This window comes from Platichthys flesus, chromosome 4, assembly GCF_949316205.1.
Source record: "Platichthys flesus chromosome 4, fPlaFle2.1, whole genome shotgun sequence".
NCBI classification, from domain to species: domain Eukaryota; kingdom Metazoa; phylum Chordata; class Actinopteri; order Pleuronectiformes; family Pleuronectidae; genus Platichthys; species Platichthys flesus.
Genome location: NC_084948.1, coordinates 5,653,745 through 5,680,214, shown reverse-complemented (window position 1 = coordinate 5,680,214; position 26,470 = coordinate 5,653,745). Strand labels below are relative to the sequence as shown.

General features: G+C 41.4%; 1 protein-coding gene across 3 annotated transcripts; it reads right to left on the bottom strand.

The window, feature by feature from the left end:
* Positions 1 to 16,183: 16,183 nt before the first annotated feature.
* Positions 16,184 to 26,450, bottom strand: LOC133951767 (TRPM8 channel-associated factor homolog). Of its 3 annotated transcripts, XM_062385903.1 has the most exons (13): positions 26,295 to 26,450; positions 25,174 to 25,217; positions 24,335 to 25,000; positions 23,786 to 24,002; positions 23,381 to 23,672; positions 22,358 to 22,659; positions 19,975 to 20,149; positions 19,560 to 19,651; positions 19,171 to 19,378; positions 18,332 to 18,568; positions 17,768 to 17,991; positions 17,514 to 17,627; positions 16,184 to 17,326 (listed from the first exon to the last, which is right to left on the bottom strand). In XM_062385903.1, exons 3-13 carry the CDS (start codon positions 24,979 to 24,981, stop codon positions 17,084 to 17,086), a joined length of 2,751 nt encoding a protein of 916 aa, XP_062241887.1. In that variant the 5' UTR covers positions 24,982 to 25,000; positions 25,174 to 25,217; positions 26,295 to 26,450; the 3' UTR covers positions 16,184 to 17,083. The 3 variants fall into 3 exon arrangements, with proteins under 3 accessions (XP_062241887.1, XP_062241888.1, XP_062241886.1); XM_062385904.1 differs by lacking the exons at positions 25,174 to 25,217; positions 26,295 to 26,450 and adding an exon at positions 25,272 to 26,272; XM_062385902.1 differs by lacking the exons at positions 25,174 to 25,217; positions 26,295 to 26,450 and having other exon boundaries at positions 24,335 to 25,148.
* Positions 26,451 to 26,470: the final 20 nt, after the last annotated feature.

Here is a 26,470-nt window from a genome sequence, read left to right as displayed (position 1 = left end):
AGGGCGGGCTTTATACAATGATGGACAGATGATCAACCGTAACGTAATCAACCACGTCATCAAAGTACCCTTGGGTTGAATTTGTTTTCAACAAACATGCCTGCCGCTGGAGAGCTGATTTGTGTAGATGCTGCCATTGAGTCTGTTTTAGAAGACATTGACGTGAGAACGTGGAGGCGACGCCAAAGCACAGCGCTAATCCCTATCTCGCCGGCACTGGGCTGTTCACACCGGACACTGAAGCGACGCTGAACCGCCGGGCAGCGCTAATAATATCACCCGTTGATCCAGTAGATTAAAAGCATATACTTACTTGTTGCTCCAACATTAAGCAACAGCGTCCCAACATTTGTCTTTCTTGGTGTTGTCTTTATACAACATGTTCCGAGGATCATACAACTCACTGTACTTCTCCACTTCAATTATTAATTTAATGTCATCCATGTTGAAGAACTTCGCTGTTTGCTCCGTTAAATGTCGGGTGTCGAGGGTAAATTACGTATTCTCCACTCAAGCCTATGTGGAGAATACATAGCCCCCTCTCTCTCTCTCTTTTTATCTGTATCACTGCTTGTGTGGCTGTAGTGCATCGGCAGAGGGGGACATTTTATAATGTCATCGGTCAAATTAAAACTCCAGGACAACAGAAGGGAAATTCAAAGTATGGGATGCATATTTGATCATTTATATCATATAAAATATGTCATCGATATAGTTTAAGATCGTTTTTTCAGTGTGTTTCCTGGTGCAATACACTCGAGTCAAGCGCAAAAAATAGACTCGACGCTGAAACGATCGCTGCACAGCGCGAGGCAGCCTTGGCGCAGCGCGGTGCTTCAGCCTCCGATGTGACCCGCACAAAGTTTTAACATGGGAGTGGATGGGAGCCAGCTGTTATTTAAGGCTTGACGCTGCGCTGAAGCGTCGCTTCGGCATCACTTCAGCGTCCGGTGTGAACCCGGCGTTCGTAAATAACTCAATGCGTTGCTTAACATACGTCACAAACTACGTTGCTGTGATTGGTTGTAGGTCTATCCAATTGAGCGAAGAGGAATTTTATTTCCTGGTCAGTTGAAACACGCCCCATAATCACAGCCCAATGGAGCGGTCTCAGACTCACATTCTGACTAGAATTGTGAGTCTGACAACGTCAGGCTAATGTTCGGGTCCACTGAACCCAGGACTACATGAAGTGTTAAATTGTATATTTCAATCACCTCTGCTCCCACATTCCTGCACATTTACGTAAAAGTTCTGTGCCAGTTACTACATCCCACAAGAATTCAGTTGATTCCCCTTTGGATTTGAAAACTCCAGCACGGATAATAACCCCAAAGTATGCAAATAAGTGGGTTTTGGTGCATCTCATTCTAGCTTTCTACGAAAACATGCTGTCCCTCCAAATTAATGCATCCACAATGATTTTCGTAGTGAAAAGTTCGTAAGAAGGTTTGATGTCCTGCACATGAGTCACTGCTATCCGTGTCGGCCCTGATTCTACCTTATTGCATTGGTAGCCATGCAGAGTGGCTAAAGTGCAATTAAATTGTCATAATTTTTTGTCATCCATATGTTGGCTGCTGATGGCCTGGCCTTGATTTGGGACTAGCTGCAGATTAACTTTTTACGTAGCTGGTTGATGGTCAATCTCATCCTCTTTTAACCCAAACTCACTGTCAGACTCTGAATTGACAGAAACATGATCTTCATATTCTCTAAACCAGATGTCTTCAACAGGGGGTCCGCGGAGGTACTGCAGGGGGGCAGTGAAATGTTTGGTTGATTAGATAATTAGATAATTTTTGATTTATTTTCTAACCAATTTTTTCCACAAATTTAAATGTCTTTAAATACACATTAACATGCATCCAACATATTGAGAGGCTGATTTGACCCTCTGCCTGACAACCTCCATCCGTCCAAGGTTAGATAAGTTGTGTGCTACCCATCAGGGTCCGACATCTCACTGATGTGGGAGTATGTGTGGCATCCACAGATGGCTTGAGGATTCACTGTCTCTTCTACATGTGTTTAAAATAAAAACATGAATCTGTGAATTACTTTAATAGCTCAGTGTTGTATGCAAGATGTATGTTTATACATGGCAGAGGCATGGCCACCCTGTACCTTGCACATGTTTAAATTGAACATGAATATATGCACACGTGTTGTATTTGAATAGATTAGTATTAATGCGCAATAACAGGGTAGCTATGTTTATATATCGCACTAGGTCCAGTTTAATATCAAAAAAATTGTTATACAATATATATAGTAGGGGGTCCCTGCTCCATGTCTCCACCAGTTTAGGGGTCCTTGGCCTGAAAAACGTTGAAGAGCCCTGCTATAAACTCTTCCCCTTCATTGTCTTCCAAAGATGTTCTCTCTTCAAAAATAATTTCTAGATACTGTATCTGTTCTTTGGGGCTCGTGTTTAGACTGACATGAGTGTGTTCAATTTCTAATTAAGTTCAATAAATAAACGTCAATACTGATGAAAAAAAGTTTCATATTCGTTGTTTCCAATCATATCTTGATTATAATTGATGTTTCTTTGTTTTATTGCATTTTATCACAAAAAACGGATAGCACTTTTATTCATGAAATTGATTTAAGAGTGGTTAATGACAAATATTAACCATATATGCTGTTTATATTGCTTGTTATTGGGATAAAGTTAACATCTGTTAAGTATTTTTACATATATTGTTGTAGCTGTATTAATTGAAAGACTGAATAATGCGGTGGGTCCACCAGACCCACCTACATTGGCTGGGTGACCAAAACATGAACACCACACAAGGGTTAATGAAGTGATATGATATGTTGACGGGTTGGAGTCGGGGTTGGGCTTTTAGGGCAGGGTTTAGGTTTAACTTTAGCGCAGGGATAAGGGTTGGGGAAGATTAAAATGAGTGCTGTCCTTTCTGGGTTCGGCTGAGACCGACTGAGAGGTGGGCGGGGCTTCCCTTTTGCAGAGCTGAGCGGCTCTTGGTTGTTCTGGAGGTAGGTGGGGGTATACGCAGCTCATGGAAATTAGAATTAATTTGTTTATGCTTCCTCCTAAGATCTGTGTGTTGCCTCTGCGGGTTGTGTTGCGCACGTTGCTGCTTATTCAGCCTGAGCTCATCGGGCTGTCTGAGCTGAACTTTTGTCTGCTCTTTATCCTGCTTCGTCAACCTTCCTTGAGCTCAACATACTACGTATCGCGTGTAGCCCCTTCTTTTTCAAGAGCAGAGGAAGATTGACAGGCTTTCTCTCGCTCTCTTTCAAGAGCAGAGGAAGATTGCTTGGCTCTCTCCCGTTCTCTTTCAAGAGCAGAGAACCGCTTAATGGCTCTCTCTCGTTCTCTTTCAGGACCATATGCAATCTGAATGGTTCTCTCCACCAAGATTGACCTTTGTACTGTTTCCTTATGCAGGGCATCTTCAAGTTGGGCCCGTGTTGTCGTGCTCTCTGACCGATCCTTAGCCTCAAATGATGCCATGATGACCTCGTTCTCCATCCTTGGTGTGTGCATGTCATTCATCTTACTCTCTGTGGCTATTGAGGCTTTCTTTTGCTGATGTTTTGTTTTATTTCTCTCAATAAGTTTTGTACTTTTGGAATTTCTCTTCAAGCATGTTGCAAGTGTCTCGGTCCTTGAGACACTTGCTGGAGCTGGATTAGAGAAAGCTCTCTCTTGAGTTGGACATCTTCCAGTTCACCTTGAAGCCCATTTTTATCCAAAGCCAGTTGGTGATTTTTACAAGTCAGAAGCATCAGCTCCTCTTTGTCCTTCTGCTGCTAGGAGAGGGCAGCCTCATAATCCTTCTGGAGTTTATTGAATATGCCTTGCTCCTGTGTGAGTTTCAAGGCCCACTGGTTATCTAGAGCAAGCTCTCTCTTGGGCTCCTCCTCAAGTTCACCTCTGAGCCTCTTTTGCGCCAAAGCCAGTTTCTGACTTTTACATGTCAGAAGCATCAGCTCTTCTTCTGGGCCCAGCCAGTTGCAGCGCTGGTCACAGACCCGCCTCTCAAACTGGGGGTACGAAGCAGGCAAAGGCGTGGGATGGGGAGTGTGGGGGATGCATATCTGTTTGTAATATGTTTGTGTGTATGTTTGTAAAGTTTGTGTATAAGTAGGCCTGGGTTGTGGCCTTACCCTAGGCCACAATCAGACAGTTTCTCAGTTCGCAGATTGTCATTGCCATGGAGACAGTCTTGAGAGCGTCCTAGACAGGGACAACAATCCACAGGTGTCTGTGGGATGGGGGAAGGGAATGCAAGAGAGTCTCACTGCAGCTTCATTGCTTCATTTGAATTTATTTATTTATTAGACTATTTTATATGTTAAACACATATTCATATTATTTTATTTAATATTCCCCACTCCTTCACCCTGTAAACTGCTGCTTCATTTAACTTTGACTTTAATTTGACTATGTTATATGTTATATGTTACAATGTTATGTTATATGTTATATTACAGAGTATGTTATTTTTTTGTCATTTTGTAAAGTCGCCTACTGCGTAGATGTTTGCCTGCCATGTCATAAGAATTTCAATGTTCCGATGACGCTGTCATTGGTGCATGTGACAATAAACTTTGATTTGATTTGATATGCGCGCGCTCTTCAGGGAAGTTATTTTTCCAGCAACGGCCTTGGCCAGGCCCGTGCTGGTTGGGGGGTCGAAAACAAATAAGATTTGTACTGTTTGGACTTGCAAGTAGCCGCATTCCAATTTGCTACTCTTTCTCCACTTTCACCAATTTTTCCAACAGGTCTCCGAATCGATCATCAATCATGAGGGGCAGCCTTAGGGGGCTTTTGACAGCTGTCCCCGTTTCATTTATTTTTCGATAAACCAGGGCAACGCCTAATCCAATCAGCAGAAAGCCTGTAATCATGGTTCCGAATAGGTAGATGTCTTCAACGTCCTCCACGGAAAGAGCCGCTAGGCACATGACACGCCATCATGACACATGATGCCATACGTTCGTCTGGCATCCAGGCTAGAAAAGACCCTGAGCAGCTCCAAAATACTTATTTTCAAAATAAAGGTCATCTAAAATGTACGTTTGTGTTTTATATGTTTTCATCGTGATTTTTAAGCTGAAAGATGAAAAAAAAGATATAGGACGGACACAAAAAGTTTGAAATTAAAGGTTGATATTATAACAAATGAATGTGTCGTGGAAAAAGATGCTCGTAGATATAATATGTAAAGCCAAGCAAAGCGACATTCCCTAAACGCCCTGTAAGCATTTGACCAATCACATCAGAGTAGGCCAGTTGACCAATCAGTTCAGACTGGGCCTCGTTGGGTGGGGGCATTAAAGAGACAGGAGCTAAGACCATGTGTTTCAGACAGAGGCTGAAGAGAGGAGCTGCAGTAAAGGACAGGATGAGGAAAGTCACATGTTTTCTAAAGTTTTTCAAGTAAAAACACAAATAAAAAATATATGTACATATACTGTATATGTACATACTGCTAAATTAAATGTATTCGTTTGCAGCCTTTATTTCTAAATGATCATGTGAATGTAACTTGTTTTAAATAATAATAATATTTTATTTGAAAAGTCAAGTAACAAAGGGAACTTCATTACTAGTTGCTGTAGGCGTATGCCTTGTAAATATTGCACGATTGGGGTTCTGTATTAATTTAACAAATATTTGAACAATGCCCATAAATAACCGCACTTCACACTTTCATAACATTATTGGTACTTTATTAGCAGGATTTGCACAGAACAATTTCCACTTTGAATAGAACACTTCCAATCAGGTAATAGACTGCATTAGAGTATATTAATTCTAATTAAAACTGTTAGCATTTCAAAGAAGAAAACAATTTAATAACAAGCAAAAGCTTTAAAAAATCTCATCAATTTGAGATGAGGAAACACCAAAGGCAGGTAAACAATGAAAGATGAAGATAAATATCCAATTACCAGAGATGAGGCAAAGATAAAAATAAATAAATGTTTTATTAATAATCATTTTTAAAAAATCAAGTAAAAATAAATATAAATACAATTCTTACATTTTTGGGACTGCAAAGCAGCACTGAGCGGGCCCGAGCGCATGCATTTTGAAGTGTTGCATCGTTTTACCTGAAAATAATAATGACTGAGGAAATATTTCCACTTGGAGCTGTTCAGGCTTTGACCCTGATGAGACAGAAAGGACAATGCAGAGTGGAGTTATGACAACATCTTCTCCTCTGGCGACGGATTACATTACATTACATGTCATTTAGCTGACGCTTTTGTCCAAAGCGACTTACATTTTTAGTACACTCAACATTTATGAGGGGCCATTTAGGGGTTCAGTATCTTGCCAAGGACACTTAGGCATGCAGATGGGAAAGAGTGGGATGCGAACCAGCAACCTTCTTGTTGCAGAGCATCCGCTCTATCCCCTAGGCCACACTCTCCTCTTGCATGAATCTTCGCTGTACCTCAGTGTTTACATGGTTTGAGGAAATGTCCAATTCTGAGAGAGAAACAGACGTTCACTTTGCCAGACATAAAGATTCCTTTGATCGTTGAACACTGACACTGCAGGAGTGGACAGTGTTGCCAACTCCTCAGTAAGGAAAGTAGCTATTGGCTGTCCTAAAAGTCGCTAGAAGTCGCTAAATGACGTCATGGTCTAATTTGCATAATGTAATGGTCGCTTTAGGACGTACAGAACGTGTTTTGGAAACGTCAGTCTCCAAAACACCAGAAAGTCTCCAATATCACCAGAAAAAGTCGCTAGATTTGTCGCTAGTAGCTTTTGACCAAAAAAGTCACCATGAGGGTTTGGAAAGTCGCCAGATTTGGCGACAAAGTCGCCAAGTTGGCAACACTGGGAGTGGAGTTGTGTGTTTACGGCTCAGCATGTGTGCAATGGAATTCTGCGCAGGATATGCGCAATGGGCTTCTGCGCAGAAGTTGCACAATGGGCTTTTAAATATATATATTTTTTTCAATCTCCTTCATACTTTGACGCTTCATTCAAACTCTGCACAGCGGCTTCTTCAGCTCAGTTTGCCAGGTCTTGTTATTGAGGAACAACAGCCATGCTTAAACAAACTGTAGCCTGCCTGTCATTGTAATAACTGCTGTGTGATGTCTTGAGCATCAAACTGATATTTTTCTCTTCTTTTTTTGATGTAGAGAAAGCATGCAAATCATAAAACAAAATATGAGGAGCTGACGGCACTGAAAAGAAAACAGGCTTTGGAAAATTGGACTTCCATCCTCAAACAGACCACATTGGTGAATGCCAGATCCATCTCTCAAAGCTCAATAGACAAAGCTGTGGTGAAGTGTGTTGTCAGAGGGCTCCAGCCATTTTCTACAGTGGAAAATCAAGCTTTTAGAGACTTTGTCACCGATCTACAGCCTAATGCTAAATACATCTAAAGGGCCACCCTGCGTTCGAGAATTGAATCTGTCGCCAAGAAAATAAAAATATTGGTATCTGAGGCCATGAGGGCTTTGGATCACATCACCACCACTACGGACTGCTGGTCAGTCAGAGGAAGGAGCGTTATTGGTGTGACTGCCCACTGGGTGGACCCTGACAGCCTAACCAGACAATCAGCAGCCCTGGCCTGTAGACATTTGAGAGGTTCCCATACCTTTGATGTTTTGGCCACCGCACGAATGACATCCATTCAGAATATGGAATCAGGAAAAAAATTGTGAGAACAACCACCTACAATGGTTCCAACTTCCCAAAGGCTTTCAAAGTTTTCGGGGGGGGGGACAAACCACAATGAAGTCCGTGGTGATGCAGAACCAGGGGAGGAAGAAGAGAATGAGGGTGAGGAAGGAGTTGAGTTTGCTGAATTGTCAGAGATCCTGAATCAGAATGATGGCTTGGAATTTGAGCTCCCAAATCATCAACGCTGTGCCTGTCATTTGCTCAATTTGGTCTCTACAGTCGATGCTGAAAAAGCAACTGCCAACGATGCATTCACAAAAAACTGCATCGCTCAGCATTCAGGAAGTCTCATGGACTGTGGGATAAATGAAGCAGTGGAGGACCTCTGCTTCATCCAGCTGCTACGCCCAAATGCCACCCGGTGGAACACATAGTTATGGCTGTGGAAAGGCTGCTCAAGATTCTGAAAGACAAGGGAGAGGCAGATTTGAGAGAATTCTGCACAGAATTTAAGGTTCCAATGTAAATTGGGATTATGTGTTGCCTGACTTTGAATTTATAGTAATACTTATGTCATGGCTTTGGTGAATGTCCCTGGTTTGTTACCTATTACAGCAACACCTACATTTATATCGTTTTTGACCCTTTAGAAAAAATCCGGCATATGTAGTGATCCCTAAATGGAAATTACTTATCCACTTTTGACCCATCATTACAAATCCTGTCAGCTTTCACCAACCTATTTACTACTGCACTCTAGAAGTGGTAGAAATATTTTACTGCCCCAATAAACTGAACCACAATAGGAACCGGTTGACAACCCCGGAATTGGCTACTTGAGTTACTTTAAAACCTTAGCCTAAAACCTTATAGATTAGAAAGCTATTGATTAAATGGATAAAATATTTGTGCACTATCGTAAAACACTGATGTTTTGTTTTTTCTAAACAGGTTTAATCCAGTTGAACTCACTTTTCTAACTGATTAAGTCTCCACCATGAGCCCAGTCGCCAAGGCAATCAACATTCTTCAGGCCGAAACGAATGTCCAGATGGGATGGCTGCTTCAGTCTATTACTTTGTTGAGTTAAAAACTGGAGAAAGCCAAGTTCCATCTAAAGTACTGCAAGCCGTTGGTTGAAGCCTTACAAGTGGGAATAAACAACCGCTTCTGGCAGATATCATCAGACCCTGAATTGGTTGCCGCTGCTATTCTCCTAATATATTAGCAAGAGTTTGGGTGGACCAGGGCTTTGTGGCTTTAATGGTTTCGTATGTCACCCCATCATATCCACTAGCTGTGTTGTTTGGCAGCTGGGCCACAACTTTATCCACTTCATTAAAAGTGAAGTTAGCTGTGGATGGATAATAGTCTGGAGCAACTGACTATGCTATTGGCCCAGGGGGGCGGGGTTACTGATTCAGAAGGGGGTGATTGACATTTGGCCAAATAGTGTCATTAACAGTGGGTGGGGGAGAAGGAAAGGTACTATTATTGAGAATTATGTCAATGGCTTTTGGTTTTCTGTGCTGCCATAGATAGGATAATTTTTCTCTGCTTACTGCCCTTGGATGTTCACGGTGTTCCACTGCTCCTCTTTTGCTGAGCCGTGGTTGGATGATGTCTCTCACGTAGATCAGCTGTTTCTCGATCCAGGAAGTAATGGAGACCGGTGTAAACTCCGCTGGATATTTTTCTATCAGGGGGATCTTTTTTAGGACACGTGCCACATATTTCAGAAGTGGTAATCCGAACTCCTTCCCGCTGGCACGTCGCGCACGAAATAATCCATTTTGGAAGAATACTCCGATTAGGCTGGATGCAACTTTAGTCCATTTTTTCATTAAATAAGTACAGTTTGTCCAGAACAGAAAAGATAAATTAACATTTAACCGGAGCAACAATGTTTGATTAATGAATCAACCGATCATTTCCTTGATTAGCGGTATAATATGAAACAAACGTGAACAAATTCTTGACAGGAATATTTAAGTGTTAAACTTAATATTTTGTATAATTTTGGTATTAGTTTGCTTAATGATGTCAATAGAAAATATTCCACCCAAATCTAAATAGAGTGTCTCACTGGTAACATCAGATCTAACATATTGACATGCGGAGTGAGGAGATGATCCCTCCCATTAAAACTCAAAGACAAAATGGCAGCTGTTTCTGCAAAAACTTTCAGAGCAACCTCAATAATCTGCTGTTCACGGAGTTCTTTCTCCATTCGGATTTGCTGAGCGCGCTTGATCTGCCTCTGGTAAAAGGATGAGGGCAAGATCAAATTAATTAACTGTTAGGTCATGCATGTTATAGAGAGGAGGAGGGGAGCAGGGTGTGGGGTGAGGAAACACAGTGGGTCTATGCAAATCAGGAGGGTGCAGCACTTTGAAGGATAACAACTTCCTTGTGGTATTTCTGATCCAATGTTAGAGAAGAGTCTGATGAGACTGTGGCCGTTTACCTTTCTGCCTCCTGGCCTCCTTGGCAACTTGTGCCACGGCCTGCGCCTCCAGTTTCCACCTCAATTTGGTCTTAGCTAACAGGACACGGACAGAGAAACGCCCACTCCGAGCGCCTCTGAGAGCTTTTCTTGCACCTCTGATCTTTCTTACTACACGTCGGCATGTCAGAGAGCCTACGGAAAGCCCTTGGCTGTGATTGGTCCGCTAACGTCCGCTAACAACATTTCCGGACCTTTCATTCCCTATAGCACAATAAACCCAAACACAACTACGACTCTATGATAATTGTGACAAGTGTGTTAAGCCAGTGGATTTGTACGGCTGACGGTGGCTGGTTAGAGCACTAACGGCATGTGTGTACGGTCACATACGGTTATAAGGCCCTGTCATAACGGCGCAAGCGGCGCTAGCCACCAGGCTAACTGCGATGGGAACAGCGCAAAAACCCACTGACTTTATGTCCACGGCTGTCACGACACTGTTTCTCAAACACCGTCAGGTTAGAAGCAAACACTTGGTAGTAGTTAGTATCGGGAGTCCCTGCTGAATGTGTGTGGAAGCTGGGGGGGGGGGGGGAAGCTAGCTGCCTCAGTGTAGCCTCAAGCTGTTGAATTAGCAACACAGTTCAGCAACAAGACCGGGGAACCGCTGCACTAAGAAACGATAACATAAACATTATGACCCGCTGGGTATCACTTTATTTTATTTAGTTACCATCGTACACTGTGTGTGTGAAAAGCCGGTAGCAGGTAAATAATTAACGTGGACTTCTTCTAAAAACTCATGAGGTAGGCTTCTCTAAGCTTGTCTTCCGTTGCGCCCCCTACTGTTCTGGCGCCCAATTGTTTTCAGCACGGAGAACTATAAATCAAAATGTGTCCGTCCGATCCGTCCGTCCTCAACGGACTCGGAGAAGCATACAGCAGCCTTAAGTGCTGGGGTGTGTTGAAGGATATGGGTTCGGGTGAGGATCTGGAGGGCAGAGGAGACACCTCCCTGTGGGACTGTCAGAAAAGGACTGCTGCTAATGGCTGTCAGCCCTGTGGCCTGAATGACACTAATGTCTCTCTGTCCGTCCTCCTCTGCAGTCCTGGTTTTGTCGAGAAACAGAGTAATTGAGACGGTTTGACACCTGCCAGCAGGATGGGGAGAGGACTGGTTACAGTGCGAAGAAGTCAAAGAGACATCTTCATCATTGACTTCCTCATACACCTCCATGTCAGCGGCCTCCCTGGAGCTATGTGATGGGGATCCTGACTGGCTTCCACTCATGCTTGAGGTCTGGAGTTAAAATAAATCTTGGTCATGATAGAATGCTCTGTTGTGTATATAGTTCAAGCATTGTCTCCTTCGTGTACATAAGGCCACAATTTGTTTTAGAATAAATTTAGGATAAAATGGGGAATATCCCTTGAACGTTTGAATGTCTTCCGCATCAGTTTGATGATAACTTCCCAACCACTAGCAGATATTAGTGACCATTAGTGGACATTAGTGACATATCATCAGTTGTGTACCTAAGCATCCTCACCTACTCCAATGAGTAACCCGATGGTGGATGTAGCGATAAAAAACCCTCCAACCAACCTCCACAGCTACGTGGCTCTGCCTCGAATGCCATGTCTGTATACCACAGACTCTTCCTCTCATTCACTTCATCAACAGCATCCTCCCAGGGTACTTTCAATTCTACAAAGTAAACAACACGCAAGGGGTTGAACCAGAATATCCGGCCTGGTCTTTGGGTGGTAGTCACAGTTTGTGATAGGAATGTAACCCGCTGGAATACATCCACCAGCATTTCTCAGTCATGGGCTTGCTCCAACTGACCACTCCTAGTCAAAGGAGGAGGCCCTCTCTTTCCCTGTTCCCCACCCGGACAATTTTCAGTAATTGATTGTGTCTCCATGTGTACATAAGTTGGGAGAGGCTTCCTATGATACAAATTAAGGATGTGTCTGAGGGTAGCTCGAGTTAAGCATAGTGGGTAGGATAGATGTTCACTCAACCACTGCTGGAGGTTAGTGGGTGAAGGAAGGCCGTCAGTCGTTGCTCTACGTCAGTGGGTCTCTAAGTTCTCAGAGTGTTCGCGCCCCAGGGCGTCGCAAACACTCTCCAGGGGGTGCGCGATGTCACAGACGGAGAAAAAATTACAAAAAAACGACCGCCGACCTGTCACTGGTTAGTGAAAGCTCCCTCAGTGGCGAAATGCTAGGGGCTGGACTGACACAAACAAATCAAATACTGTTTCGTTCCTGATCCACCCATCAAAAGAGGGGTGTTATCATTTTAACGCGAGTTACACGTACGCTTCCAAGTCTAAAAGTAACTGCAGGCATTGTCAGCGCTCACCCTCACTGAGACGACACCCTGCAAAGTTTGTGCGATTGCTCTTGTTTCTTCTATCATTCAGATATTCATTGCTTTATAAACAGTATTTTTTTTAAACTCACTCCTTTCTTAGGAATACCTTCCTGCAATTGCAGTAGGCCTATTCGTAGCCTAATCTAAGGAGTGATTTGCTCCACAGTCTTTTTAGAAAGCTCATAGCCAAAGAGCTAGCCTTATAGCTAGCTACCTTCTTCCAACTGCAGCTAGCCCTTTTCTCCTTAACACCTTGTGGCATCACAAGGGGCGGGTTATAGAGGGGCATTATGTGCCTCACTCTGGGAGTTGCTACCTCCCCACAAGCTGGCTGCCGGGAGGACTGCATCTCCCAGAAGGCACTGCTGGGGGAGGTGCCAGTGTCTCCCTCATTAAAGCTGGAGCTCAGGTGTGCAGGCGGGAGAGGAGAACAAAGGAGTTGAGGCCACGTGGTCTTGTGAGTGCCAAACACACTCACAAGACCACGTCGTTGCAATTACAATTTTATTTTTTCATTATTTCTGATCTATCTATCTATCTCAGAGCTGCCAACTCTCACGCTTTCGCCGTGTGACACACGCTTTTGCATGTTTTCACATGCACTCACGCCACACATCCAATTTCTCTTGCCAAATAAAAACGGATCTTTGAAAATAAAAACTATGACTAAATCTATTTTAACTTGTTGACGAGACGAGACGAAAATAATGGTGGTTGACTCACGATAATTTTTTTAAACATCCTATCAGGCCGTCATTAAGTACCAGGAGCGGGCGAGTGTGTGTGTCTGTGTTTGTGTGTGTGTATGCGCCCAGATAGCGCACTGGTCCGTTGGCTGGCTCCGCCCCCGCCCCGCACACTCTCTCAGAGAGACACAGTGAAAGCAGAGCGCGTTCTCGTGGAGCAGCCTCTCAGTGACTCACTGCTTCTTAACTATGGAAAGCTTCTTAATCAGAGCAGAGGCTGCAGTTGGTTTCTATCGAGCCTCAGTTTCTGTGTTCGCCTCCAGTCTGACCTGCTCTCGCTTTTTTTTTTATATTTCGCCAACTAAAACATATTTTTAAGCTATTAGGCTGCAGCTATATGTTTTTATTTATTTAAAAATAGGGTACTTCTTATTTCATACATTTTCCATAAATATGGGGAGGACTCAAATAGCCCTACATAGCTCTGCGTTTATTTTATTTCAAAGTGGTCTTACACTTCCCTGTGTATTGCGTTTGTTGATTTCCTTTGTTGTAACAGGTAAACATATCAATAAAATGTCAACAGTTTTCTTTATTGTTGTTCTATAATTACATAAATGCAACAAACTATAGTTTAGTATAGTATAACTATATATAAAACTTTCTTAGCTTTGTTATCAAATATGTTTTGAGGCTCCAGACAAATTTTATTTGGGCGAAGAGGGTCCATTGTATTGCTTAAAAAGGCTACTGTTTAAGCATTTAAGCACTTTACTTGTTGCACCTTTTTGTTTGAACGTGTGGTGGGAGGCTTTGATTAATGAAAATATTTCTCCCTAACTAATCTTGTGTAATTTTTTGCTGAACATAAATCATTAACTGCTCTTAAGAATACAATTATTTACAATATAGCTTAGGTTTCAGTTAAGAATTAGTTGAATACCATTGTAATCAAAATGTCAATCAATCTACCTTGGTCAAATCTTAAACAAAGGTCTATTAATTCAGCTATATTGTGGTACATAGAAAGTCATTGAGGCACAACAATAATTTTCTGGTTGAATGTTCAGCTCAAGTCTAGAAGGCCCTACAAGTCATGATCAGAGGAACATGGATCAGAATAAGTTCAGGTATTGCACATCTTTAGCATACCACCCAAAAATCCACTAGAATGCAGTAAATAACATCTACTTAAACCAAAATGTCCTGGGGGTGGACCTTCAGCTATGTCTTTGCTTCTTAGAATGTAACCAATGTTGTCCATCTCCAGTAGGCCGCCCCTATCAACGACTTCGGGCCCCAAAAACCACCAGAATGCACAACATTGATACAACGCCAAATTCCTATTCACTGATATTTGAGCCACCAACGTGTGTGGCTGCCTGCGCTACAAAATGTTGGTCACCCCCGACAAAATCTCACTCCAAGGTTTTTTGAAAAGTTAGCAGCTCTGCTATCTATCTATCTATTGTGGTGTAGTTGAAGGTGGCGGGGCACTAACCCTAACCAGCTTTCGGGGGGCCCAGCTTGCAAAAGTTTGAGAACCACTGCTCTACGTAGTAAGCTGATCAGATTGACTCCATCTCCCACAGGTCTATTCCATCTGATTTCTTTTTGTCTATGTTCTCCAATTGCATCCTATTCATCTGACTTGTCTGTGCGGTAGCCTTAGCACATAGGTTTTTTCATCATATCATCAGGTTACAGAGAGACATCTAACCAGCTGGGTTTCTGTCCAATGGATTTTCTAAAGTTACCTGCATTTTAGAGAAACAGTAATGTATTATGCAAAGCATGTGAATATTCAATGTAGGTCAATATTTTGATAAAAACTTAACATTTCAGTTGGGGGCTATTGAACAATTACAAATAAGAGGGTACAACTAAAAGAGTACCAGTCATACCATGCAACATGTGGACACTTGGCTACAGTCTCCTAATCTCCACACAGATGTAATCTGGCCCAGACATTGGTAAGGATATATTTCTTCTATCCATTTCCAAATGTATTCCTAGAGGTGACAGATGGGACGCAGTTGTATACTGTAACTTAAAATATAAAATAACTTTAAGAAAGATGGCGATTGCAGTCCACCTTGCTCTGTGTCCCACAGCGGAGGGTGCAGGTCCACTTATATCCTGAGCCCTCTGGTCCATAAGTGAAGATTTAGGCTCCGACTTTGAAGAGTTGATTAAAGTATTGACAGTCCGGCTAAAAAGACAATATAGTATCATACACCCCCTATTTCATTTTTTTGGTTGTAATTACTTGAGCATTGCAAGAAGAGAGCCTGTGACTCAAGCATTTTATGGCCAGTGTCTGCTTAATGTTATTGTTGTGCATTTGACAATACAAATCTTGAATCTTGAATCTTGTTTGGGAGACACTTTGCCATTTGTGGGTCTGGTCAGATTCACGTGTATCAGCACACATTTTTCAGATGTGTGAATAGATTCATAGTTATGGAGGGTTTTCTGGGCCAAATCTAATACATATAGATACATAAATAATTATATAAATAAATAAATAATTATATAAATACATAAATAATTATATGAATACAAAAATAAAAGGATGAATTAATAAAAGCTTGATCGAAGACAGCTTAATCGAACTGGTTGAGCCTGCTGGGTCTGTCACACTTTTTACTGTCCAATCAGAAGCTGACCTTTAATGACTGAAGTTGAGTCTTATTTTGTTCTGACCAGCAGGTTACGCAAAGGTTAAATAAAAGTATACATAAAAGTATGTATAAACAAATAAATGTATAAAAACATAAATAAAATTCTAAATAAATGTGTAAAGAAATACATGAACAAAAAATATATATATATGAATAAATAAATGCATAAACATGTATACATTTATTGAGGCATTTAATTATATCATTTATTTAATAATTTATCCTATTTTTTATGTTTACATTTTTTTTTAATGTATTTATAGATTTAGCTTTGGCCCAGAAACCCCTACATACATTATAACTTGGATGAGTGATAGTACAAAAAATACCACTACTAAAGCCTGTTAACGTAACGTTTACTTCATAAGAACATTCAGTAAGAAGGCAAATTAAAAGAATAGCTTACACGCAACAGTTCCATCCTCATTTTGGAGAAGTTTAGCCACATTTAGCCTTTTATTAACACCAATAATACATATTATGTTCAACAGTAAACACCTTTCAAATCATCTTTATTTACATCTCACACCCTCAGTTTGCAACCCTCTTTAGTTAAAACAATAAAGAACAACCAAACCAATGCATCAGCCTAATATGTAATCACAAATTCACAACCTTTAATTAAGGTTATTTTTTTAATATATCCAGATTTAATTATTTAGTATACAAATTTGTACAATTGTCTTATCAATAATCAGCTAGCACAGCCATTTCACTAATAGCAACATGTGAAGCAAATAATTAACTGCATTATAAATTTTGGTTACATAATTGGTGGTTGAGTGGAATTATTGGATTTACATAGATTTGTCTTAATGAAGCTGCTTTAGAAGGGTCGGCTTATTACGCATTTCTCTAATTGATCAACAACATCAGGAATAGATTTTAGTGACCCAGCCATCAATAGACACCGTTGTATAAACTTGAAAAGTATATTTTTTACATTAAATCCAGTGTGAGAGAAGGACCATCTCATTTAGTTAGACTGACTTATTGTTACTCAGTAAGAGGTTCAGATGAACCAAACTAATTCACCCAAGAGTTACTAAATAAAGAAGCTGTAAATATATCGTCAGCTATAAAAATTCTTTCTCTTTTAAAATAGTGTAGAGACATGGTCAAATACATCAAAAACAAAAAAGAAAACAAAAGCAGTTAATTATATTTCCTCATAAATACCCAAAGATTCATACTCTTAGGACCCATCTCTCTGCACTTCAATCAGCATCACACTGCAGCTCAGTCATACTGGACCATGGGGTGGTCGCTCCAAGAGGGCAGGTTGGAGAGTTTCTCTTCTGTGGCTGGTTCGATGGGCCAACCCCAGCTCTTGAAGAATCCAGTCAGGTTCAACTCCACAGTCTGGGAGAAAGTCTCAGCGTACAGGTTCATCTTTCCTTTGTTGTCATTGGGAAAGTCGCTCATCGTGTGGTAGGCAGCAAACACCTTCTTAAAGGCGTCCCAGCCAAACTTATCCTGGAGCTACATGCACGGAGAAACAAGTAGAGGGAAATGTAAGAAAATTGCAGTGATGACGCCTCAATGTGCTGAAATGGGTTAGAGACTTTCAGTACTATTTACATTTTTGGCAATTGGCAATTGTGTGTTTGTGTGTGGTTTTGTTCAAATGGTATTTATAAGGGGTAATACAAAAATTATTCTCTCTTACCTGCATATATGTCTCCAGGGCCACCCACATGTCCCATTGGCAGAGTTGCCTGCCCCCCTTAGCAAACTCCGCTGCTCGACAGTTTCGGTTTGCTAAAGTCATATTTGGGTGAGCCTGCAATGAAAAGATGATTAAGAAACAATATAATATCCACGGCACCTTAGTACTTCTCTAAATGTAAGTGCCGCTTTTAGTTATTTCTATGAATATAAAATATATCATAAATACACTATAACAAAGCAGATCTACTCCACCTTTGCTCTGTCGATCCCAAGCACCTCTTCATGCACATACACTGACCAGAGGTTGCATGTACACTCAGTGGTGTTGGGTGGGAACTCCCAGCAGCCTCTCTGCTGGTTGTGTCCCAGTTCATGGATGAGCCCCCATATTCCTACGTTCCTGATATGGTCAACACTGACCATTTCACCCGCAACAGTGCTGTGTATCATTACAGGGTAACCTGCATGCATCCAACCTGAGCAGGAGAAAATCAAAAAAAGCACAGAGTTTTGTATTAATGCTAATATGGATTTCATAGGTATGGTAGAGAAAACACTTGCTACAACTTGCTGTGCATGCAGTCTCACCAAACTACACGTCTCAATGTAGTATGTTCTGTTACAAAACTCAAATTAACATAATTAACACTCACTCTAACCCTAACTCTATTTGAATCTTGAAAAATGTTTTAAAAGGACAGTTATTGCTCCATGATAGACTAGTACCTGTCCATAATGTATCCTGCTTTTTATCAAGAATGAGTTGTTACTTGCTCAATTACTCACGGAGTCCTTTACCATTTCAAATACACTTACCGTGGGAAATCTGCACGTCTGCTACATAGCGTTCTTTGCGGGGAAATTTGTGTGGTTTTGCAGCCAGGTCAGCAATGGCCCTCATCATTTCATTCCAGAGCGCTGCCAACTCGTCAGGGCGATCCAGGCCCCGAACCACATTTGATTGCACAGTAAGGATGATGTTGTCAAACTCCAACTCGGCCCAGGGTGAGGGAGCATTGCGCAACAAGGACCACTCTGCTGCTGTTGTCGCACCTGAAGAAAACAGAAGGTGGGTATGTAAAATTTCGCATGCTAGGAAAAGTATAAACCTGTTTTGTCAAAAAGAGATTAAACAAATAGTCAAAAACTGATGTTCATGATGTAAAGTCAATCTGGCAGGAAAGGCCATCATCCAGAGAGCTAAAGTTTCATCTGCACCAAGTCCCAAATCCCAATTCCCTCTTTTGCCAGTTTTCCATGATCAAAGCCTCCAGTCTCCACAAAACCCAAACCCTACCTTACTTCCTCTGCACAGGTTCACCTGCAAATAAACCTTTGGAACCTGACTGCTTTGCCCGCGAAACCTTTGTTGGAGTCAGCACTACTATATTAGTACAGTCAACTTAAGAAATTGAATTATCAAACATACTTATAAACTTGCATCTCTTGTATGGATTCCACCTTAAGAGTCTGAAAATACCTAAGAAACATTATACTTTATATTCAACATAACTACATTCTCTTACTGTATGTCCCCTTGAATCTCAAAGCAACCATACTGATCCCATAATATAGGAGACGAAACATCTTCCATTAACCCCATGAACGCACGAGTCGGTAAACATAATGCACCTGTCAACCTCCTAAGTACTCACCAAATTTGTAATATGGCGCAGGTACAGCCATCTGCACTATGATCTGACCCTGTACTTGTGCTTTGGCAGGGGCCACCAGGTAGAGGAGTCCACCCCAGAGGTTGTACACCAGCATCATCTCTGTGGTTATGGGAAATTGTTCATGAACACTTGGTGCTCTCTTCAACTCTCCATGATTCAGCCTGTCTGTTTGACAGCCTATTTGGATCTGAGGAAGAAAAGGAATAGGTTTTACCGCTTTGAAGACGTGGACTGTAGAGCAGTCACTATATTCTTCGATGCATGACTGCTAACTTTAAAATGTCTACTGAGTAGGAAGCAAAAAGGTGCTTTACTTGTATTAGCAAACTCAATAACCCTTAATGTCTTAATGGATTTGTGGGCTATACCTTCCATCCTTTGTTGACCATGTCTGCTGGTATGGCAATGTAGGTCTTCATGCCAGGAGCGAGGTAGAGACCTGTACTGATCCACTCCCAGTCTAACACACACACACAAACACACACACACAAAAACACACAATTTTTTTAAATGCTTTAAAAAAATAAAAATAAATGAAGAAGTAGACTCCTTTAGATGTTAGTGGTTTTATTTGACCTTCCGTTGTTACGAGGTTGAAATATTGAAAAGTGTGCTATGCCTAATTCTATTTTTTAGCCTGTCTGGGCCTGGTCTAAAATTTATAATCTCATCAGAACATTCCAGGTTTAGAATATGTCAAATTAACTAACAGCAAGGTCTGTACAATAGCGCATATACTGTGTACAAGTTGAGTTCATAACATCTTCATATAATTGGGCTTACCTGTTGTGTTAACGTTGATCTGGATCCTGTGGTTATAGATAACTGGCATCAAAGGATTATCCTTAATGAGGAAAGGCAGGAGAGCATCTGGATTTGGGTGAACTTTATATAACTCTGTGCCCACATTGAGGAGCAGGTGGTCTTTGGAGTCCTTCACAGGACAGGTGTCAGACACCTTGAAAGAAGATGAACAAAAGACAAGACAAATCGTGCTGAATAATAAATGCTGATTAATCGTCATATACAGTCCCTGACAAAAGTCTTGTCGCCTGGGTACAAGTTGACCTTAAGTGCCCCTCAAATATATTTGTAATCAATTTTTTGTACAAGAAATGGCTTATTTCAATCCCAACAGCTTTTGAAATAATGTTCTGGTGCCAAACGAAACTGCTGAAAAGCATTCTAACGTTCACAGCTTGGTTAAGCCCACTGAGTCAGCTTTTGCAAAGACAAAAGGCTGTGAGGATTGTGTGTACTGTTGTGGTTTTGTTGTTGTCTCCTCTTTCCCTTCTCCTCCCTGTGTAGGTTGGTTGTGGCAGGGGGCGTGGCTGGCTATGTGCGCTGCAGAAGCTCTTCCCATTACTGCCTATGGATACCACCTTACCTGTGTTTCCCTCCTACGCAGAATCTCCTGGTGACTCTCTACCCAGCATCACTTCTTGGTTTCGACCCGGATCACCCAGCCAGCCAGCACCCGGCCGCTCCAACCTCCACCTGCCTTCTCATTAATAAACTCTGTTCTTCCTTCAACTATTTACCCGTCTGTGTCTGCTTCGGGGTCCGAACCTGACTTCCACCTTAACAGTCGCCTTGTCATATGATGCACCCAATCCTAGATTACAGTCTCACCTGTGATCAATAATTGATCAATCAATTAGTGGGTGTGTATAAAAAGAACCCCAGCACACCAGACCTTCACATCAACTGCAACTTGACCTCTGACAACATGCCCAAGATTCACCCTGAGACCAAAGCGTTGATTATCAAGAGGCTGAAGACCAGATCCACTGCTGAGGTGGCTGACACCTTCAATGTGTCTCAGCGTCAAGTACAAAGGATAAGAAAAATATTTGAAGAGACTGGAGATGTTTTTGACAAGCCCAGGTCCGGCAGACACCGCAAGACAACTGTTCGGGACGACCGTTTGTTGGCTCGAAAATCCAAGGCCAGCCCCTTTTCCACTGCAGCAGAGCTCCACCAGGCCTGGTCACCTCAAGTCACTGTGTCAACCAGGACAGTTTGTAGGATGCTGTCTCGAAATGGCCTCTATGGTTGAATCAGTTCACAGAAACCAGCACTAAACAAAAGGCAATTAAAAAAACGTGTGGCATTTGTCAAGGCCCACAGCCCGCTAAAAGGACGGACGCTGGAAAAGTGGCAGAAGGTGGATTTCTCAGATGAATCTTCGGTTGAATTACATCACAGCCGCCGCAAATATTGCAGGGGACCTACTGGAGCCCGCATGGATCCGAGATTCAACCAGAAAACAGTTAGGTTTGGTGGCGGAAAAATCATGGTCTGGGGTGACATCCAGTGTGGGGATGTGCGAGAGATTTGCAGGGTGGAAGGAAATATCAATAGCCTAAAATATCAAGAAGTATTAGCTTCCTCTTACATTCCCAACAATAAAGGGGTCAAATTTTGCAGCCGGATGGTGCTCCATCGCATACTTCCATCTCTACATCAAAGTTCCTCAAGGCGAAGAAGATCAAGGTGCACCAGGAATGGCCAGCCCAGTTACCAGACATGAACATCATTGAGCATGTCTGGGGTAGAATGAAAGAGGAAGCATGGAAGACGAAACTTAAGAATCTTCATGAAGTCTGGGAGGCATGTAAGACTGCTTTCTTTGCTATTCCTGATGACTTCATCAATAAATTGTATGAATCATTGTCAAACCGCATGGATGCAGTCTTTCAAGCTCATGGAAGTCATACAAGATATTAAATATGGATCTCACAGCACCACTACTTAATTCACTGATGTTATGCAACATATTTTTGTATTTGAAGTAAATTATTGTTCAATTTTCACATTACTCTCTGTAGGCGACAAACTTTTGTCTCCCCAAAATCGGACCTTTCTGTGTTCATTAAATGATCAATCTTTTTTCAGGGAAGCAAATCTATTTTAGTATATTAAACATAATTTGGGAAGGTTTTAGCTTTCATATGAGCCATTTCAAAAACAGATGGATTAATTAAAAGTCAGGTTATAAGCTGTTGTTTCTACAAAATATATAAGTGACAAGACTTTTGTCAGGGACTGTACATCATATAAGATCTTTTGCTTCGGCAAAGGTCAGGATCACAAGAACATCTAACAAAATAGCTTTTTTGCTGCGCTATTGGAAAATGCTAAGTTACGCATTTTGTTTACTCACCTGTGGCATGCCAACCCTCATTATGATACCAGTCAGGGCGGACAGGAGCTGTGCATAGAAGGAGCAATCATGAGCCTTCATGCTCAAGTAGGTGGAACAGTCCGTGCCCAGCTTTTTCAGACATTCCTCTTCATGCTTCGTGAGATCTGTTCCTGTGTTGACATGTCCAGCAAAGCGATGAAGAAGGTGGCGGAAGTGGTAGGTGTCTTTGACGGCCTGGCTGGGTATAGGGGCCTTGTATACACCACCGCCGATTGTTGCTCCCAACAGGCTCAAGCCCATTTTAGTTAGGATCTTGTTCCCTGAAATACATAAGAACAACCATGAGTTGATATTCTAAGGTGATTAGGATATTTGAAGCCCAAATATCAAGTAGTAGCCTATTAAAAAGAAATTTTTTTAACATCACAAGTCTTTTGATATTTTCTTTAGTGTGTTTCCAAGTGCTGCAAAGTTACCTGTTTTTTGTTGGGTAGTCCTATTTGTTATTATGTTAAATCAATACTATGGAAGTTTCTGCTGTCTCTAGACTGCAGCAATTCAGTCCCCTACATTGTTGTATGGACCCACGCACTTTCATTTCCCTCTACCCAGGTTTTGTCTGAGCCCACCATTTTGTCAAGTTCAGCAGCCTTCATGAACAATTAGTACACCAGTTACATGGTGTATCTGTTGCTGCAGACAATTGACTTGTTATCTTCAAAGTTTACATAAACAAGAAGTTCTCAGTTTCCAGAACATCCTTGAGTGTGTGTGTGAGTGTGCGTATGTTTGTTTTATGTTGTTATGTGTTTAGGACTTCAATTATGTCTCGCTAAATTAATTCAATGTGTGGGGATATTTAACTTTATGTCTAATATGAGTTTATATTTAGTACATTACCATGTGGATTTGTTATTGTATGTCGCTTTGGATAAATACGTCAGCTAAATGAAATATAACAATTTGTACATCAGTACCTTTAACAGTGAGGATGCATTATGTAATGATATCATGAACTTTGCAGGTGGTGTATTATCGTACCTACGAATTCTGTTAATACGTTTTGTCCACAGTGTGTCTGTGCCCAGTACCAGGCATGTCCACCAATCAGAAGGCCTCCTCCCTCTGCCACAAAGTTCTGGATATCCTCCATGTGATCACCGCTGTATGCTGTGCATACGAATACACTCAGGTCTTTCCTGAAGTTTGTCTTCTCACACTTTAACCCTGACTTGCTGAGGATTCCTAAGGCTTGATCCTGCAATACCCCAATGACCCCATTCCGGCCTTCATCCAACCAGTGAACGGCATTACTCCAAAATTGCGTCATTGGCTGTAATGAGAAGAATTATTTCAAAACAAAAACTATAGTTAATCAACATTGATTAGAATTCTAGACATTAAACTCTTTTTTTCTAAGTCAAATCATCAATATAGACTTTTTACCTCTCGTGAAAGAATTCCTTCATGTGAAATCACAATGACCCGTCCCTGTCCATAGTAGGATCCTGCCAGGAACGCGTTTCCATTCTCTGTGGTCCCAATGGGAAAGGCTAGAGGGCCATGGACCAGAACCTCAGAAAGTAATGCTCCCTCTTGGATGTCGAACTCTGAAACCCCCTTGAGTAAGAACTCCAAGTCATCCTCAAAATCCTTTCCGTTTCTGTATTTGAAAGTGGGAGAAGTAAACCAGATATATATGACATTTCCAGTCAGTTATAGAACTTTAGGAAAGCACCAGTAACTATTTTAAATCTTGTTTTTCTTAACCAAAAATGTTAAAGGACGAATAATATTAATATTAATTAACTATAAATAATATGTAATAAAATAAATTGGTATTATAATATAATAAAAACAATTCAGTGATAGCTTCAGTGTTAGCTTCATTTTTTTTAATAATGTCATAATATAATAAGTTTGAAAAAAGAGTTGTCTCTTTATAAAAGTGAAATCTTTCTAAATGTACAATAATCAATAAGTGTATTCACTCACACTACAGCCATCCAGGAGGATGGGATTTTAGGATAGACAGGCAGGTACTCTGCCTCAGCCTGATGATCAGAGAAGTAGATCCCTGCCACACCAGAAACCTTGTTCCCTTCAAACACAAGCAGTGCGTTTTCTTTTGGGTAACTTGCAGCCCAGCTCCACGCCTGACCTGCTATCAACATTCCTCCTCCAGCTTTCATGAATGCCACTAGATCCTGCTTGTGTTCACCCACACTGTAGGCATCTGTCACATACACACCAACCCCCAGATTTTCACTAAAGGCTCCCACCACTTTGGCTTGGAAGCTGGATTTGCTGAGGTTATTAGCGACTGACATGACATTTTGATGGATCCCTACAGACAGGTTGTCGGATCCATCTCCTCTCAGCCAGATCAGAGCATTCTCTACAAGAGCTGGGAGGGTCCACAGGTAACTCTCATGACCCAGAACTACAACCCTTCCACTGCAGTACAGAGACGCAGCCATCGGGACCTGGCCTTTGCTGTTCATTGCCAAAGGAAAGGCATGGTCTCCCGTCAGAACCAGGTCACTGGGAACACTTTGGCCACGGAGGTCCAGCTCTTTCAAGCCTCTCATCAGAGACATGTAGGCCACTTCATGTTGGTTTTGCATGGGCTGGTTGGACATGGTGAGAAAGTTTGAGTCTCTGAAAACCGACAGAAGGTGGAGGGCAGAAAAACAGGAAAAGAGTTGACTCAGACACAATACTGACCTTGATAACATATGACACTAGTTTGTCTTTACTGTGGGGAAAAAGAAATATGATCCATTACAATGTCAATTTCAACTTACAACTGGAGACAAAAGGATATAACGTACTTTTGACTTGGTTTCAACAGAGGCCAAAGAGTTTGCAATAATTACTGAAAGGAAAAAAGGATAGAAAGAAAGAAAGTAAATAATCAAATTTCGTTTACCTGTAAAGTTTCTGCTTGTATAATCAGACTGCTGTATACATCAGAAGGTTTTCAAGAGAGCCACTCTCATGCAACATATATTTGACTGAACAGCTGAGACAATATAAACGAGAGAGGCAGTATGGGCGTGGATATTTAAGAGACAACTAAAAGAGGAGTGACTTCAGTGACACGCTATTAATGCTAGCAAGAATCAGACATCATCACCTGTCTGCTAACATTCTCAGTGTGTGAATAATAAACTGCTGGAGATACACCCTGAACGACAATACATAAGAAACCAGTTTTTCCTGTTTGGCATGATGAGGAAGCATAGGAGTGGATGTTGACACATTTACATTTAGCTGTGAGATGAACCACTCAGGGCATCTGTGTTTTTATCTCTTAAACAAACTTAAGATGATTATATATATTTGTAGATTATGTGATTTTGCATTTAGTGTGTGTGTGTGTGTGCGTGTGTGTGTGTGTGTGTGAGTACTTAAACCTTTTTGAGAACAATTTTAAGCAAAGCTTACAGAGTGAGGACATTTTGACCAGTCCTCACTTTTTCAATGGTCTGAGGGTTAAGACTTGATTTTAGGGTTAGGTTCAGAATTAGGTTAAGGGTTGAACAGGAGTAAAAATTATAAAAAATATCATTGCAACATTCAGATTAGGCTCTGCTAGAAAATAACACCTGCTTGTAGGTTACTATACATCTATAGGAAAAAACGAAGTACACATGTAAATAAAAGGAATATCTCAAACAGGCATGCTATGAGGAAGACAGGAAAAGGAAACATTACACATATCACAATAACACGAAAAGAGGAGGAACAGGTGATTATACATATTCGAGGAGGCCGTTACACAAAGACACATTTAGTCCGGGAGTTTATCATCCTGTCCTGTTTTCCTCATATTGTATTTTTCCTCTTTAAAGCGTTCCAGTTCGATGCTACGTCAAACCCGGAACTTCTCAACATGTACAATTCATAACATTTATTTCCAAAAACTAAATAAATAAAACAACTACTTTACCAAGCCGGTATCGTTTACATTCGTCGCACAGAGATGTCCGTCGCTGTCAGTCTGTGCTGGAGAGTAAATTATACCAGGAATACCGGAAAAGTAAGAGCGGAACCATCGAACTGCGCCCGTTTCAGGTCGAGTGTATTTTTCAAATGGACCGCGGGTACAGCGCTTAAACGAATCCC

Coding starts and splice junctions, on each gene's coding strand:
- LOC133951767 (XM_062385902.1), bottom strand. CDS start 25,077: ATGTTATCAAGGTCAGTATTGTGTCTGAGTCAACTCTTTTCCTGTTTT. Junction 23,673..23,785: donor AAGGAATTCTTTCACGAGAG/GTAAAAAGTCTA, acceptor TTCTCATTACAG/CCAATGACGCAATTTTGGAG. Junction 22,660..23,380: donor CGTATTAACAGAATTCGTAG/GTACGATAATAC, acceptor TATGTATTTCAG/GGAACAAGATCCTAACTAAA.